A 17,002-nucleotide genomic window follows, 5' to 3' on the forward strand; every position below is an offset into this window, starting at 1 on the left:
TGGACAATTGATTATATATGGCAATCATTCTTCAAAAGTTGGCATTCTTAAAATAAAACTAGTATTGAGAATTAAAAAGGTCATTTTATGTAAATCATTTCTTCTCTATAGCTTATATTCACAGATCCCTCATTGAGAGCTTTAATAAATATTGTGAATGGCAGGAATTCCAAGTTATATCCCTAGGGGACTTTGGTCACAGCTGCTCAAATAGAATTATTGCCACTGATAACTCCTCTCTGTTTCATATTATCTAGCAAGTTAATATTCCAATTCTAAATTTCCGTCATGATCCCATGAGATTTCACTTTAACCATTAGCTTCATGTAAAAGACCATATCAGCTGCTTTCTATAGTCAAGATGCATGACATCCATCCACTTGCCTTTATCCAGCAACTATGATACAACCTCAAAAATTTTAATAAACCTGCTGGGAACAACCTGCGCCTTATAATTCCATGTTGGTTCATGTTTATTTCCTTTAGTCTCCCTTGGTGCTTTTGATTTGGTTCCTGTATAATAAACTTTATTTTCCTACCCTATCTGTCAAACTAATGTTATTCTAATTACCAGGTCATGGTTCTGTGCTTTAAGGGAAAATTGAGTCATATTTAGGTGTCCTGTTTCTCCTTTGCAAAGTAGATGAAACCTTCTGCCAGAGAACTCTCCTTCTACATTAGAATGATCACTGTCCAGCCTTTCAAAATGTTTGCGCTTCCTTCTAGATTAATATGTGAAATTGCACCAAATATGGAGACTTGCTGTATATTTGGGGCTGTTTCCATTTATAGAAATATTATGCACCAGCTGTAACCCTATTTGCATTTCCATTGTACATTTAAATTGGTTTCAAATTTACAGCTTTTTCTAGTTAAATACAATGCAACTCTTACAACTATGCAGTTTTGTTATTCAGTGGGTAAAGTTTTAAAAGGCAAGAGACCACGTTTGCTATCTAACACTGAGGGTAAGGGTTACTCACTGTCTAACTATATAGAGTTCATCTCTTATTAAGATAAAACAACGACACTAAAAGGTGAAACAGATTCAGTTTATTTTCCTGCCTTCAATATACAACAACTGTTCATCCCTTGAAGTCATGGCCCCAATGTGGGGACCTGCATAACCACTGGCAGTGAAGTCAATGGAGTTTTGTAATATTCCTCTATTAACAATAGTGTGGTGAACGTTGTTGTGCAAATTTAAGTTTGAAATTGAAATGCAGCCTTTCTTTAGAAACTTTCACAGTCTATAAACCTTTGTATCTTTCAGTTTAAGCTGCAAGCGCTGCATTATAATGGGCAATGGAGGAATAGTGGCCAATAAATCTCTTGGATCAAGAATTGATGATTATGATGTTGTAATAAGGTGAGCTTTTTTTCACATACCGTTTTGGCTCTAAATGGAAATGACTCAAAAAATAATGATATGCCTTGTTTACTCGTTATCCTTTTTTTAATGCACACCAGCAGTTCAGAAATGAGAGTTAGACACAATATAGTGTTATTGTTCTTGTGGATAAGCAAGAAAGTTTTTCCTTTGAACTTTCTCATTTACTCATGTGTGAAGCTCCATCTTTTACATCTGTTACTACTTCTTTGCAGTCACCCTTGTTTGGTATTGGAGGTCACCTGCCAGCTAACATACAGATATACACAAACACACACTCTTTCCATTTGCTTGCTGCATATCCAAACTCTTTTTTTAACTACTTCATTTTGATCGATGGCCAGAGCTTGACCATGCGGAAACCTAACTGAAAATGTTAACGTCAGAATGGCTGCACTTTTTTTTAATCCACATGTTCTAAAATGAGTTATTTTTCCTTTTTGCCCTTGTTTCCTACGTTTGAGTTTCTGCTGCTGCTTTTGTCTGTCAGGAAACTTTATTGAAGTGAAATGCTCCTCAAATCACTCTAGAAGAATGAGTACAATACAACAGTGCTGGGGCCTGCTATCAATGCTTATAATTCGGCTGTTGTTCAAAATCCACCAAGAGCAAGAAGGTTAAAATAGACTCAGGTGCATTATTAACATCAGCAATTTAAATTTTTCAAAGTCTTTCAATCGATATCAGTCAGAATGTATTTTTAAAAATAAATTTAGAGTACCCATTATAATTTTTTTTCCAATTGAGGGGCAATTTAGTGTCGCCAGTCCACCTACCTGCGCATCTTTGGGTTGTGGAGGTGAGACCCACGCCGACACGGGGAGAATGTGCAAACTCCACACGGACAGTTATCCGGGGCCGTGATTGAACCCAAGCCCTTGGCGCCATGAGGCAGCAGTGGCTAACCACTGCGCCACCATGCCGCCCTTAGGTCAAAATGTATTATTGCCGCATAAAACCCTTTCTTTCTGTCACCTGATTCCACTATGCCTGTGGCCTATTGCCATGAGTGTAAAATGCCCCATGTAGTTTTAATATTGGGCCAGCACAGGAAAATAAAGCTAAAAGCACTGGAACTGTTGTGAAATGATGAAAACTTCCTTTAGCAACTGTTTTGCACCCCAGTTGTTCACTTTGTACTGCAGATAAAGTGATATTTCATAGCTGTTATAACCCGACCATAACCCAAGGGGTCTGCAACGAGTCCCAGTGGCCTCACCTGAACATGATTTTCCCAGATGAGGGGGCGGAGCTACACCCTTAAGCAAGGGTTCACTGGGACATAAAAACCCCGGCCCAAGTGTGTGCCAGGCACGTGAGATCCTTCAGGGAGTAGGAATTGTATTTTAGTAGGTAAAAGAAATATTGAGTTTTCTAACAGTCATCGCTTCCATGTGGTCGCTCGCTAGGAACTTTACACTGAAGACGAGGGTGAAGTGGAGCTGCGGGAGACCTCAGCTAGGCCTTGAGAGGCTTCCCACCTGGCTGAAGGTATCCCGCTCATTGGGAAATTGGAGGCGTTTGACACTGAGATGGGTGACTGGACCCATTATATTGAACAGATGCAATATTTTTTTCTGGTTTAACGCCATTGTAAGCGACGAAAGGCACACAGTGACCTTCCTCACGGTCCGCATCATCAAGCGTTTGTCTTACTCGGCATCACCCAATACCTGTTGCTTTGCAGAATTGGTCACGTTGATGAGCAACAACTTTGATCCGAAGCTGCTGCTTATAGTCCACCGGTTTCTTTTTTATACGGCCACACAGCACCATGGGTAGCCAGTGGCCAACTTTTTGCCTGGTTACGGAAACACACCTAGTTTCCCAAATTCGGCCCAGCTTTATGCGAGTTGCTCAAAGACTGACTGGTCTGCGGCATCCGTGATGCGGTGACCCAAGAACGCTTGCTGGGAAAAACACACCTCGATCTACAGAGGACAGTTGACATCACCTTCTCCTGGAAGGCACGGAATGAGGGGTCGAGGAGCTTCGGGACATGGCAATCCATGGCAGAGCACCCACCCCTAACCCCAGCTACAATTCAGGACTCCTGCCACTGGGGACGCAAAGGTGGCACTGCTCAGTGTCATGGATGGCATTCTGCTGTGGGGCTCCCGGGTAGTTGTGCCTGAGAGGGGCCGGGGGCAATCTTGCAAGACCTCCACAGCAGACTCCCAGAGGCCTCGAAGATGAAGATATTGGCCTGGAGTTATGTATGGTGACCCGGGATAGGCATGGACATCAAACCATTGGCAAAACAATTAACGCGGTGCCAGGAGCATCAGAACGTCTCTCCGTCTCTCTCTCTCTCTCTCTCTCTTCCCCCCCCCCCCCCCCCCCCCCCCCCCCCCAAGCAGCTCATGAGAGTGGCCGGGCCAAAAGTGGCCCCGACTCCATGTAGATTTGCTTGCTCATCGTAGACGCCCATTCGAAGTGGATGGAGGTCCACCGCATGTCCACCTCGACTTTGCTGGCTACGATTGGGAAGCTCTGGTAAACGTTCGGCACCCATGGGCTTCCCGAGGCGTTAGTGTTGGACAAAGGCACGGCTTTCACGAGCGTGGAATTCGGCGGGTTTAAGAAGATGAACGGGGTTCACCATGTATGGACTGCACGTTACCACACCGTCCTCCAATGGTTCCTCTTTTAGAGGAACACAGTGGCGCAATGGTTAGCACTGCTGCCTCACAGCACCTCATAGTGCCAGGGAACCTGGTTCGATTCCCACCTTGGGTGACTGTCTGTGTGGAGTTTGCGTTTTCTCCCCGTGTCTGCGTGGGTTTCCTCTGAGTGCCTGGGTTTTCTCTCAGTTCAAAGGAGTGCAGGTTAGGTGACTGTAGTCTTCCCAATGTTTAGTTGGAGAAACTTTCTGCTTATGCATTTAATATTGAACAATCATTCTGACAGTTTAGAGACCATGGAAGGATTGAAAGAGATGTTGGTGTGGTAGAGTTGGGTATTTTCAATGTACATTGGGCACGGAATTCTCCTGTTTTGAGACTGTGCCTTGTCAGGGTGGGAACATGGACTGTTTCCTGCTGCAGCAGCCAGTGGGAAAACATGTCAAATGTTCCGACAATGACCTCATTAATTACACACCCGGGTGTTTCACACCGTATTCAGTGGCGGGGCAGAACCTAGATGGTGCCTAGTCTGCCATATTGAAAAAAACATCCAGGTTAGGCGGATTGGCAATGATGACCAAAAAAGATTAGGAGGGGTTATTGGGTTATGGGGATAGGGTGGAAGTGAGGGCTTAAGTGGGTAGGTGCAGACTCGATGGGCCAAATGGCCTCCTTCTGCACTGTATGTTCTATCACCATCACTGACCTACTATTGAAAGAAGTAGGACCTCCTGAGAATGAAGGTAGATCTCCGGGTGCACTCCAAGACTGGAAGATGCACATCCTGAAAACAACGATGAATAGAACCATAGAAAAGATACAGCTCAGAAGGGGGCAATTTGCCCATCTTATCCATGTTGACCCAAAGATATTCAGGTGCCCTTTCTAATTTTATCACATGGCCCATAGCCTTGCAGCTTACAGCATTTAAGGTGCAGATCCAGGTGCTTTTTAAGAGTTTAGAGTCTCTGCCTTCATCACCAACTCAAGTAATGAAGTCCAGACACCCACCACCCTCTGCGTCAATACGTTTTTCCTCTTGTCCTCTCTAATCCTTCTGCCAGTTAGCATGAATCCATGACCTCTGCACTTTGAACTCTCTGCCAAGGGCAACAGGTTCATTTGCTCTGTTCTATCTCTACCTCTCACAATTTTGTATACCTCAATCATCTTCAGCCTTCTCTGTTCCAATAAAAGCAACCCCAATCTCTCCAACCTCTACTCATAGCTACAATCCTCCAGCCCTTGCAACATTCTCGTGAATATTTTCCGCACTCTCTCCAGAGCAATCATGTCCTTCTGTAATGTGGTGGCCAGACTGTGCACAATACTCCAGTTGTGGCTTCACCAGTGTCTTATACAATTCCACCATTCTATCCCTACTTTTGTATTCTATTCCTCTATCAATGAAGGAGAGCATTCCATAAGAACTAGGAGCAGGAGTCGGCCATCTGGCCCTTCGAGCCTGCTCTGCCATTTAATGAGACCATGACTGATCTTTTGTTGACTCAGCTCCACTTTCCGGCCCAAACACCATAACCCTTTATTCCTTTATTCTCAAAAAAACTATATCTTTTTCTTGAAAACATATAATGAAGGAGCCTCAACTGCTTCACTGTGCAGGGAATTCCATAGATTCGCAACTCTTTGGATGAAGAAGTTCCTCCTAAACTCAGTCCTAAATCTACTTCCCCTTATTTTGAGGCTATGCCCCCTAGTTCTGCTTTCACCCGCCAGTGGAAACAACCTGCCCGCATCTATACTATCTATTCCCTTCATAATTTTATATGTTTCTAGAAGATCCCCCCCCCCCCCATCCTTCTGAATTCCAACGAGTACAGTCTCAACCTCTCCTCATAATCCAACCCCTTCAGCCTGGGATTAACCTAGTGAATCTCCTCTGCACACCCTCCAGCGCCACTACATCCTTTCTCAGGTAAGGAGACCAAAACTGAACACAATACTCCAGGTGTGGCCTCACTAACACCGTATACAATTGCAGCATAACCTCCCTAGTCTTAAACTCCACCCCTCTAGCAATGAAGGACAAAATTCCATTTGCCTTCTTAATCACCTGTTGCACCTGTAAACCAACTTTTTGCGACTCATGCACTAGCACACCCAGGTCTCTCTGCACAGCAGCTTGTTTTAATATTTTATCATTTAAATAATCCCTTTTGCTGTTATTCCTACCAAAATGGATAACCTCACATTTGTCAACATTGTATTCCATCTGCCAGACCCTAGCCCATCCACTTAACCTATCCAAATCCCTCTGCAGACTTCCAGTATCCTCTACATTTTTTGCTTTACCACTCATCTTAGTGTCGTCTGCAAACTTGGACACATTGCCCTTGGTCCCCAACTCCAAATCATCTATGTGCCTTCTTTCCAAACTTATCTACCTGTACTGCTACCTTTAGAGATCATCTTGCATCCCAAGATCTCTCATTTCATCTATCCCTTTCAGTATATTCCCAGTTATTGTGTATTCCCTTTTAACCGTTTGACCTCCCTAAATGCATTACCTCACGCTTATCCGAGTTGAATTCCATCTGTCACTTTCCTACTCACTCCACTAACCCATCTATATAATTTTGGAGCTTACAGCTATCCTCTACAATATTCTCCAGGAATATTCTGAGGCAGGAGACAGGCCCCCTCCAGGAACCATAAATTGGACGTCCACCTGCATATGCACCTCTAACCCATTGTTGTGGTGTTCTAGGGTACAGGATTGTGGACAGCCTTAATTCTTAACTCCAGAGGCAGCCATAGGTATTGTCAATATGAGTTCCGACATCTGCACTTCACGTTGTTCAGACCGTATTTCACAGCGGCATGTTTTTCCCCCGTCATCACGGCGAATCTGACATGAGGGGTCAGACCTTCACTTGCAAATGAGGCTCACGCCGGCCCCTGGTGGGTTTTCCAACTCACCGTGGCAAATGCCAGTTGAAAATCCCGCTGTAAATTCATGCCGGTTTGAAATGATTTCTGGGTATCCCACCATATTCTTCTTCCACGCCTGCCATTGAACCCAACTGTGGGGGCTTGGGAGAATTCTGCCCAGTGTTTTTAGATTATGCCATCAAGGGACAGCATATCGATGAGAAATAAACCCAGGCGAGATTTTAGAAGAGATAATGAAGTGGGAAGAGAAGCCATTGCAGGCTCTTTTTCTGGCAATGTTAACATCGATACAAATGAAACCAGGCTGGTGCAGTCCCACCCAGTTGGATGATAAAGGGACACTGGAGGCGGATGGTGTGATCAGGAAAAGGCTTCAAACCTTTTGAGAAGGACAAAGAGAGGCAGGTTATCCTGGTCGCAGTCACTTAGGGGGGAAATTCTCCGGTATCGGCGCGATGTCCGCCGACTGGCGCCCAAAACGACGCAAATCAGTCGGGCATCGCGCCGTCCCAAAGGTGCTGAATGCTCCGCAACTTTGGGGGCCGAGCCCCAACCTTAAGGGGCTAGGCCAGGCGCCGGACGAGTTTCCACCCCGCCAGCTGGCGGAAAAGGCCTTTGGGTGCCCCGCCAGCTGGCGCGGAAATGACATCTCCGGGCGGCGTATGCGCGGGAGCGTTAGCGGCCGCTGACGGCATTCCCGCGCATGCGCAGTGGAGGGAGTCTCTTCCGCCTCCGCCATGGAGGGAAAGAGTGCCCCCCACGGCACAGGCCTGCCCGCGAATTGGTGGGCCCTGATCGCGGGCCAGGCCACCGTGGGGGCACCCCCCCCTGGGGCCAGATCGCCCCCGCGCCCCCCCCAGGACCCCGGAGCCCGCCCGCGCCGCCTTGTCCCGCCGGTAAGGTAGGTGGTTTAATCTACGCCGGCGGGACAGGCATTTTAGCGGTGGGACTTCGGCCCATACGGTGCCGGAGAATCGCGGGGGGGGGGGACGGGACGCCAACCAGCACGACGCGATTCCCGCACCCGCCGAATATCCGGTGCCGGAGAATTCGGCAACCGGCGGGGGCGGGATTCATGCCAGCCCCCCGGCGGGGGGGTCGGAGAATCTCGCCCAGGATGTCATTTATGACTTTAAGAGCCCATTCTATGCAGTGGTGAATGGACACCAGGGGCGGGATTCTCCGAACTTCTGCCGGGTCGGAGAATCGCCGGGGGGGCAGCGTGAATCCCGCCCCCGCCGGCTGCCGAATCTCCGGCGCTGGGGTTTGGTGGGGGCGGGAATCGCGCCAGTTGGGTGCCGTTGGCAGCGCCCACCCCCCCCCCCCAAGCGATTCTCCGGCCCCACGATGGGCCGAGTGGCTGCCCTTTCCCGGCCAGTTCCCGCCGGCGTATGTTACGACAGGTACTTACCGGCGAGACCTGGCTCCGCGGGCGGCCTCAGGGGTCCTTGGGGGGTGCCCCCATGGTGGCCTGGGCCCGTGATCGGAGCTCACCAATCCGCGGGTGGGTCTGTGCCGCGGGGGCACTCTATTCCTCTCCGCGTCGGGCGCTGTAACAGTCCGCGATGGCCGACACGGAGATGAACCACCCCCCTGCGCATGCGCTGGGATGACGCCAGGACATGCTGGAGCTCCTGTTCATGCGCCAACTCTCGCCGGCCGGCGGAGGTCCTTCGGCGCAGGTTGGGCGTGCCGCCAAGCCCCTTCCACGTCCGCGCCGGCGTGGCGCAAACCACTCCGGCACCAGCCTCGCCACCTGAAGGTGCGGAGGATTCTGCACCTTCGGAGGCGGCCCGACGCCAGAGTGGTTCACGTCACTCCTTCGCGGCAGAGTTGCCCACCCCGCCAGCCTTCGAAGAATCCCGCCCTTGATTACAGGGATCAAACATGGAGTTCTGGGAAAGTTAACCATGGATTTGGAAGGCAGCAGCATATTTCATGGAATTTTGGAGCAGAAAAGGGAGGTTGGATTGGGTGTTAGATTGCAAGGACGGAGGGGGGGTCACGGTTTTATTTTTGTGGAGAGGGGTGGTGATATGTTTCACTATTCCAATTAAAGGCTGGCTCTGCTTCATTCAGCTGGCTAGCAATAATATAACAGCCAGCAGTTTAGTGAGAGTAGGCTCAAGAGAGCAAAGGGTAAATCTCATGGATAAGCTGAACTCAGGGAGGGCAGGAAGTGATACATCACAGAAAATAAAGATACAAGTTCAGAGCTAAAGCAGTGAGGGATCTTTGGGGAAACTTAATCTGCTGGCTAGAATAGAGGAATCAGCAAAGGCAGCTGGAAGGGTTGTCTCCATCTCAGTGACAGAGAATGTGCTATTGTAGGTATTGTTGTAGGTAAGGGCAGAGGAGGCTTTTCTCGAGGAGGCAGAGATATAAGAAGGCAGTTTTTATTGGAGTAAAAAAGCCTGGTTATCTTTCAGTGGGCAGTTTTTGCAGAGGAGAACGGGACCAGAGAGTATTTTATGTGCTTCATCCAGATATGCAGTGGTTAAACCATTTATCCTCCCTATGCATTCAAGTCTGCATCCCTAATGTTTATGTGCTCATAAATGAGGGCCAAACCAGGGGGAAAGACCAGAAACAGCGAGAATAAAGATTTTAATGGAGGCAAAGACATCAAAGGTGGAGGTGAGGGGTGTGGTTGAGCAGATTGGTAGCTCCCAAAAGATTGCCTGAGTGCAATGCCGGAAGAGATCTATTCACAATTTGCAGTTTTTGAAATGTATTCAAGGCTATATTCTATGCTCTGTAGTTTGGATGGCAATCCGGGGCTTGAATTTCAGAGGGCAACATCTTTCTGTTGTAGGTATGGGTTAGGAGGCAGAGAATCTAGGATTCAATTGTGATTAGACTTTGCGGAAACTACTCACAACATTAGAATAATGGTTAAAAAGGTCATTGGGATGGCTTCTATTTTAAAATCCTACATGCATATTTGTACAATGTGCACATAGCACAGTGGAGCTCTGATTACTCTATATTGCACTTCAAGACAGGTTGCTGCTTGAATAATATTTAAATCTTTTAATCGCTGCTTTCATTGTTCACATATGTGAGTAATATGTTCGTGCTTAGTTTACAATGAAAAGACAACCAAAAGCTGGAGGATTCTTTGACCTGCATGATTAAATCTAAATATCTTCCATCGATCAAATCCATAGAATTGCACAGGGAAAGTTTCGCCTCTCTATATAGACATGTTTACAGTTTCACACGAAATTCCAAATTGATTTTGTTCACATTTCCATATATTTTTTACAGTTCTACTGCCCCTTTCTTCACATAGGCAACGGTGCAGATCTGTGAGTGTACTGCCAGAGGAGGGAAAAAGTGTTCAAACCAGACAGGGTTAACCCTACTAAAGATACACCAGAAATACAATTAAAACACAATATTCCCTAAATTTTATCTGCCGGTGTTAGCATGGAGCTTGGTCATTTTTTAACAAAAGAAATAAGTTCTTCACTATTTTGAGGCAAGAATCCCAAAATTGAGACTGGACTTTTAAAAATGTGTTACTTCAGTAATTTTTTTGAAAATTATTTTTATGGGTTGTGGGCATCACAGGCTAGGCCAGCATTTATTACCCATTTTCCCTTTAGAATGTGGTGGTGAGCAGCCTTCTTGAACTGCTGCAGTCCCTGAGATGTAGGTACACCCACAGTGCTATTAGGGAGGAAGCTCCAGGATTTTGACCCACCAACAGTGAAGGAACGGCGATATATTTCCAAGTCCACTTTCCTTGGAAGGATATTTTCATTCTTTCTAAAATGTTTCAAAGTATGCTCATCATTATACAATATATTCAATCTTGTATCAAGGCCGTTACATTTTGGGTGAAGAAATGTGCTCATGGCTACAAACTGGTACCATTGCTACTGTCATTGCAACTAATCAGATAAAAGCAAATTATTGCGGATATGCTGGAAAGTTTGATGGGGGGGGGGGGGGGGGGGGGTGGAGTTTGGGGTGGAGGAGGGAGCTGTGATGAGGTGCTGAGAGATTGCCGCATGACCAGAAGCCCACCAAGCATTTGCAAGAATACTGTCAGCAGTCACAACTGCTAGGAACCTGTAAGTTGCAGCTAGGGGGTGGGTTTGAATGAATTTATGGGGGCCTCCAACAGGGCAGCCCGACCCGAGGGGGTCACCCTGAGTTCATGTAATGGCCACCAAGTCCTTCCCTGCTACACCCCCAGCAAGCCCGAAGGTTTCAAAAGTTTGCCTACCTCCTTGCACCTGGGGCCACTTGTAAATACCAAGTTAGGCCTGAGAGGGTTGCATCATAATGGGGGGTGGAGATTCCATGTAAATAGTGGGTTTGCATGGTGCCACTGACGCAAGGCAGGTAGTTCATTGAGGCCAGCAGAGCATTGTAAAGGTCTGGCACTCTGTGCTGAGCCTATTTTCCAGGTGACCTGCCATTCTCTGCACAATCGGGAATTCCGATACCGGCGTCGGGCAATGGAGAATCCACCCCTCCCTCTTGTCTGGTTTCCTCAGATCCTCATTTGTCTCATACAAGAACATAAGAAAAATGATGTGGAGATGCCGGCGTTGGACTGGGGTGAGCACAGTACGAAGTCTTACAACACCAGGTTAAAGTCCAACAGGTTTGTTTCGATGTCACTAGCTTTCGGAGCACTGCTCCTTCCTCAGGTGAATGAAGAGGTATGTTCCAGAAACATATATATAGACAAATTCAAAGATGCCAAACAATGCTTGGAATGCAACCATTAGCAGGTGATTAAATCTTTACAGAGCCAGAGATGGGGTAACCCCAGGTTAAAGAGGTGTGAATTGTATCAAGCCAGGACAGTTGGTAGGATTTTGCAGGCCAGATGGTGGGGGATGAATGTAATGCAACATGAAAATGAGCATTCAACCCCTTGAGCCTGTTCTGCCATTCAATCAGATGATGGCTGACCTGAATGTGAACTTAATTCCAGTTTCTTGCTTGTCCTCTATAACCCTTGACTCCCTTGTCAATCAAAAATATGTATAATTCAGCCTTCGATATATTCAGTGCTAATACTTGCAAGAGAGCAGCTTTGATATATATTTTACATGTCACACATGTAAACTGTATTGGGGGCTGTTCTGCTTTTCAAAGAAATCAGGAAAGATTATGTGCACTTAAACTAATGTAAAAATTGTCTAGCTTGAACATTTATCAGTAAAAACAGAAACTTCTGGAAATGCTAAGTAGCAAAGGGAGTGTCTAGAGAGCGAGAAACAATGACATTTCAAGTGGACCTATTGTCAAAGCCGGAAAATGTTTTTGAGATATAACCGTGAACTAAAAGAAATGAAAGTCTCCTTAGTCCCCGAGGACTACTGGCTGCTCTACCCTTTTGAGAGAGAGCTGACTGGTGTTGGTTAACCCAAGGATCACCACACCTCAGGTGATAGGCAAGGTTGAGAAGGCCGAGCCTTCGTGGTTAAATACAGAGGCGAGAAAAGTCTGTGATACTGTGGAACGCAGGTGAGATAAATTACAAAAGAGATGATGGTACAGGTGAAAGATGATGGGAGTGGAATAAGTAAAGAAACTAAAAATGGGGTTAGAGAAGGTGTAAATGACAATAGATTCATCACCAACAGCTGCAGTCTGGAAAGGCGAAGGCAGAAGTTATGATCTGAAATTGTTGAGTTCAGAAAGCTGTGAAGTGCCTCATCAAAAGATGATGTGCTGTTCCTCAAGCTTACATTTAAGATCATTAGCACAGCGAAGGAGACAAAGACAGAGCGACAGAAATGTGGGACAGAGAGTTAAATTGACAGTTGACAGAAGCACAAGCTCACACTTGCAAAGCAATAATCCATTGTATGTTTTAGTCCAATGTAGAGGATATGTTGGGCGGGATTCTCCACTCCCGCGCCGAAGTGCCCATGCCGTTGTGAACGCCGTCGAGGTTCACGACGGCGCAAAACGGCCCCTATCCCGACCGATTCAGGGCCCGATAATGGGCTTGGATCGGGGCCGCGTCATCTACACGCGCCAGGCCTTGTCGCCGCGTAAAGGCGGCGCCGCATACATGACGCGACCGGCGCCGCATAACTGGCGTCACCCGCGCATGCGCGGGTTGGCCGGCGCCAACCCACGCATGTGTGGTTGCCGTCCTCTCCGAGTCAACCCCGCAAGAAGATGGCAGACGGATCTTGCGGGGCCGCGGAAGCAAGGAGGTCCTCCTTCAGAGAGGACGGCCCGACGATCGGTGGGCACCGATTGCGGGCCATCCCACATTTGAGGTACCCCCGGTGCAGGATCCACCCCCCCCCCGCAGGCCGCCCCCCCAGCGTTCCCGCGCTGTTCCCGACGGCAGCAACCAGGGGCGTCATTCTCCGACCCCCCAGAGGGTCGGAGAATGGCCGTTGGCCGCCGTGAATCCCGCCCCCGCCGGTTGCCGAAGTCTCCGAAGGGAGATATGTCGGCGGGGCGTTAATGGCGCCGCTGCCGCGGAGAATGTCACGGGTCTGCACAAGGCAGCCGATTTTCGGCCTGCCGATATTCTCCCTTCCGGATGGGCCGAAGTCCCGTCGACGTGATGACCGTTCACGTTGACGTGAATCAAACCTCCTTTTCATCGGCGTGACCCGGTGATCCAGGCTCACGCCGACCAGCGTGGAGGTGAGTGACGGCCTGGGGGGTTGGCTCTGGGCAGGCTATGGCGTGGCCGCAGTCTGAATGCGTGAGGAGAGGTGTGTCTCGGGTTGTGTGTGTGTGTGTGTGCGGCGGGGGGGGGGGGTGGTTAGAGTAGGCTGGGCTCCGGGGGGGGGGTCCGTGCCGGGGTGAAGGTTGGGGGGGGTCCGTGCTGGGGTGGAGGTTGGGGGGGCGTCCGTGCCGGGGTGGAGGTTGGGGGGGTCCGTGCCGGGGTGGAGGTTGGGGGGGGGTCCGTGCTGGGGTGGAGGTTGGGGGGGGGGGGGTCCGTGCCGGGGTGGAGGTTGGGGGGGGGTCCGTGCCGGGGTGGAGGTTGGGGGGGGGGTCCGTGCTGGGGTGGAGGTTGGGGGGACCGTGCTGGGGTGGAGGTTGGGGGGGGGGGTCCGTGCCGTGCCGGGGTGGAGGTTGGGGGGGGGGGTCCGTGCCGTGCTGGGGTGGAGGTTGGGGGGGGGGGTCCGTGCTGGGGTGGAGGTTGGGGGGGTGTCCGTGCTGGGGTGGAGGTTGGGGGGGGGGTCCGTGCCGGGGTGGAGGTTGGAGGGGGGTCTGTGCCGTGTCGGGGTGGAGGTTGGGGGGGGGGTCCGTGCCGTGCTGGGGTGGAGGTTTGGGGGGGGGGTCCGTTCTGGGGTGGAGGTTGGGGGGGGAGGTCAGGGGAGGGGTCCGTGCTGGGGTGGAGGTTGGGGGGGGGTGTCCGTGCCGGGGTGGAGGTTGTGGGGGGGGGTCCGTGCCGTGCTGGGGTGGTGGTTGGGGGGGGGTCCGTGCTGGGGTGGAGGTTGGGGGGGGTCCGTGCCGGGGTGGAGGTTGGGGGGGGGTTCGTGCTGGGGTGGAGGTTGGGGGGGGGGTCCGTGCTGGGGTGGAGCTTGGGGGGGGGGCCGTGCTGGAGTGGAGGTTGGGGGGGGGTCCGTGCGGGGTGGAGGTTGGGGGTTAGGGGGGGGGGCCGTGCCGAGGAGGGGGATGGGAGGGCAAGTGAGTTGGTCCACCTGGCCAGGTGCCAGCGTCCAACAGTTGGACCCATGCGGTCCATGCCACCTGGCTGGGGGGATGAGGGGATATGGGCAATGGTGACATGTCGTCGTCCCCCCCCCCCCCTTCCCCAACCAGGCCGTCATGTTTTCAGATCATCCAGCGATGTTGGCCGCCGTGGTGGCAGCCGCTCATGTCTATGTTGCCTTGGATGAGGAGGAGGAGGAGGAGGAGCGTGCCAGAGAGGCGGCGCAGGCTGCCGCAGAGGGGCAGGCGGCAGCCGCCCAGGCTGGAGGGACACCTGACCGACAGGACGAGGAGGGGGAGGAGGACGTCGCGGCCCCACGGCAACGGAGGCACCCGAGGGCGCCCCGTGTGTACTGGCCCCGGCAGTCATACCAGGACCTCACAGACCGGGAATGCAGGAGGAGACTCCGTATGAGCCGGGAAACCGTGGCACACATCTGCCACCTGCTGGCACACCTGTCACCGCGTGGCACTGGCGGGGGACACCCTCTCCCCGTGTCCGTCAAGGTTACGGTGGCCCTGAACTTTTATGCAACGGGGTCATTCCAGGCACCGAGTGGGGACCTGTCCGGCATATCGCAGACATCGGTGCACCGGTGCATCCGGGCAGTGACAGATGCCCTATATGCCATGGCGCACCGCTACATCCGCTTCCCCGTGGACCGGGCCAGCCAAGATGCCCGGGCCGTGGGCTTCTCTGCCGTGGCCGGGTTCCCCATGGTCCAGGGCGCGATCGATGGGATGCACGTCGCCGTGCGGCCACCTGCAGATAACAGGGCCGTGTTCACTAATAGGAAGGGGACCTATTCGATGAACGTACAGGTGGTCTGCGACCACTGCATGATGATCCTGCACGTCTGCGCCCGTCACCCAGGCAGTGTACACGACTCATACGTGTTGTCGCGGTCATCCATCCCCGGCATGTACGAGGGACGCCATCCCCGGCTGAGGGGCTGGTTGCTGGGCGACAGGGGCTACCCATTGCGATCGTGGCTGATGACGCCTATACGGAGGCCACGCAATGAGGCGGAGAACCGCTACAATGATGCCCATGTAGCGACAAGGGGAGTGATCGAGAGGTGCTTTGGCGTGCTGAAGATGCGTTTCAGGTGCCTGGACCTCTCTGGGGGCGCCCTCCAGTATCGGTCAGATAGGGTCGGCCGCATCATAGTGGTGTGCTGCGTCCTGCACAACATAGCCCAGCAGAGCGGCGATGTGCCGCAGGCAGAGGAGGGCGGAGTGGAGGAGCAGCAGGAAGAGGCCCAGTCCTCCCCAGATGAGGGGGATGGGGGCAATGGTCAGGGCAGACGGGGTAGACACAGGCGGGTGGCTGTCCACCGTTACCGGCTGGCCCAGCGGGCACGGGACAGACTGATAGACGCCCGCTTCACTGACTAGATGGGCGTGGGAATCGGGTAGTATGGCCACAGACCGCACACCATGGCAACAGCCGACCACCCACACCCCCCACCCATCCACCCACCCAGCACCCTCACCCCCCTCCCCAACCCCACACACCCCACCCGCATGCACACCACCCCCCCCCCCCCATTGCCGATCCACCTGCGGCACAACGGGCCGGGCTCACACAGTCGCGGGTGGACGCGTGTCTATCGCAGGCCATGGAGGATGATGACAACCCACCCTGCGATGAGCTCCTGGCTCTACATCGTTGGACTATGTCTGACCCATGGCCACAGTACCACCATCCACCCGGACCATCCCTGCATGCGGCTGTGACACTGCAGCGCACGGTCCCGTCCTCTGCCCGGGGGATGTTGATGGCGGCCCAGGGGTAAGGGGGCAGACTCACCTGGGGCTGAGGTAAGACCACCCCTCACACACACACTTGCGCTCAACGTACATGACACCCCCGCACACTTTGGACAGAGCACAAAGGCAGCTTCGGTAGGTGTAACATTGACTTTAATAACCAAAGGAGTTCATGCACGTGCCCTAGCCCCTAAAACTCATCTGTGCCCTGCACCCGTGCCAACTTACTCAGTGTCTAATTGTTTGGCCTTACGGGCCCTTTGACTACGTCTACGTGGTTCCCCAGACGGTACAGCAGAACTGGAGGTGGACTCCTGTGATTCCTGCCCTCTGACACTGGATCCCTTTGGCGGCCGTTTCCTGGGGCGTCCTGGCCTAGATGGGCCAGGCTGCGGCTCGGGCGACTGGGATGGCGAGCCGCCAGCCTGTCCTGCCCGTTGCCCACCCGATGCACCTGGGACGGAAGGGGGGGGAGTCTGAGGTGTCGCAGTGTACCGGGACCTCCCCTACAGAGGGAGCCAGGACGGACCACACCACCTCCTCCTCCCTCGGGGTGCCCGATGGCCCCCAGGCCTCTACATGGGTGGGGGATGCGAACGGACTGGCCATCCGACGCACCCCCGACATCTGGCGCTGCCAGTCC

At 51.6% G+C, this 17,002-nt stretch overlaps 1 protein-coding gene across 8 annotated transcripts in view; it reads left to right on the forward strand.

Annotated features, from left to right (window-relative positions):
• The window catches only part of st3gal3a (ST3 beta-galactoside alpha-2,3-sialyltransferase 3a), a 1,052,507-nt gene that overhangs the window by 755,724 nt on the left and 279,781 nt on the right, over positions 1-17,002 (forward strand). For all 8 annotated transcript variants that reach the window (XR_011948150.1, XM_072510649.1, XM_072510647.1 and 5 more), the window contains one exon: positions 1,274-1,369. Coding sequence is in view for 7 of the 8 variants with exons in the window: in XM_072510649.1 (XP_072366750.1) it covers positions 1,274-1,369 (96 nt within the window). In the remaining variant the exon portion in view is untranslated. The remainder of the gene's footprint in view (positions 1-1,273; positions 1,370-17,002) is intronic.

The sequence above is a fragment of the Scyliorhinus torazame genome, chromosome 7, assembly GCF_047496885.1.
Source record: "Scyliorhinus torazame isolate Kashiwa2021f chromosome 7, sScyTor2.1, whole genome shotgun sequence".
NCBI classification, from domain to species: Eukaryota; Metazoa; Chordata; class Chondrichthyes; order Carcharhiniformes; family Scyliorhinidae; genus Scyliorhinus; species Scyliorhinus torazame.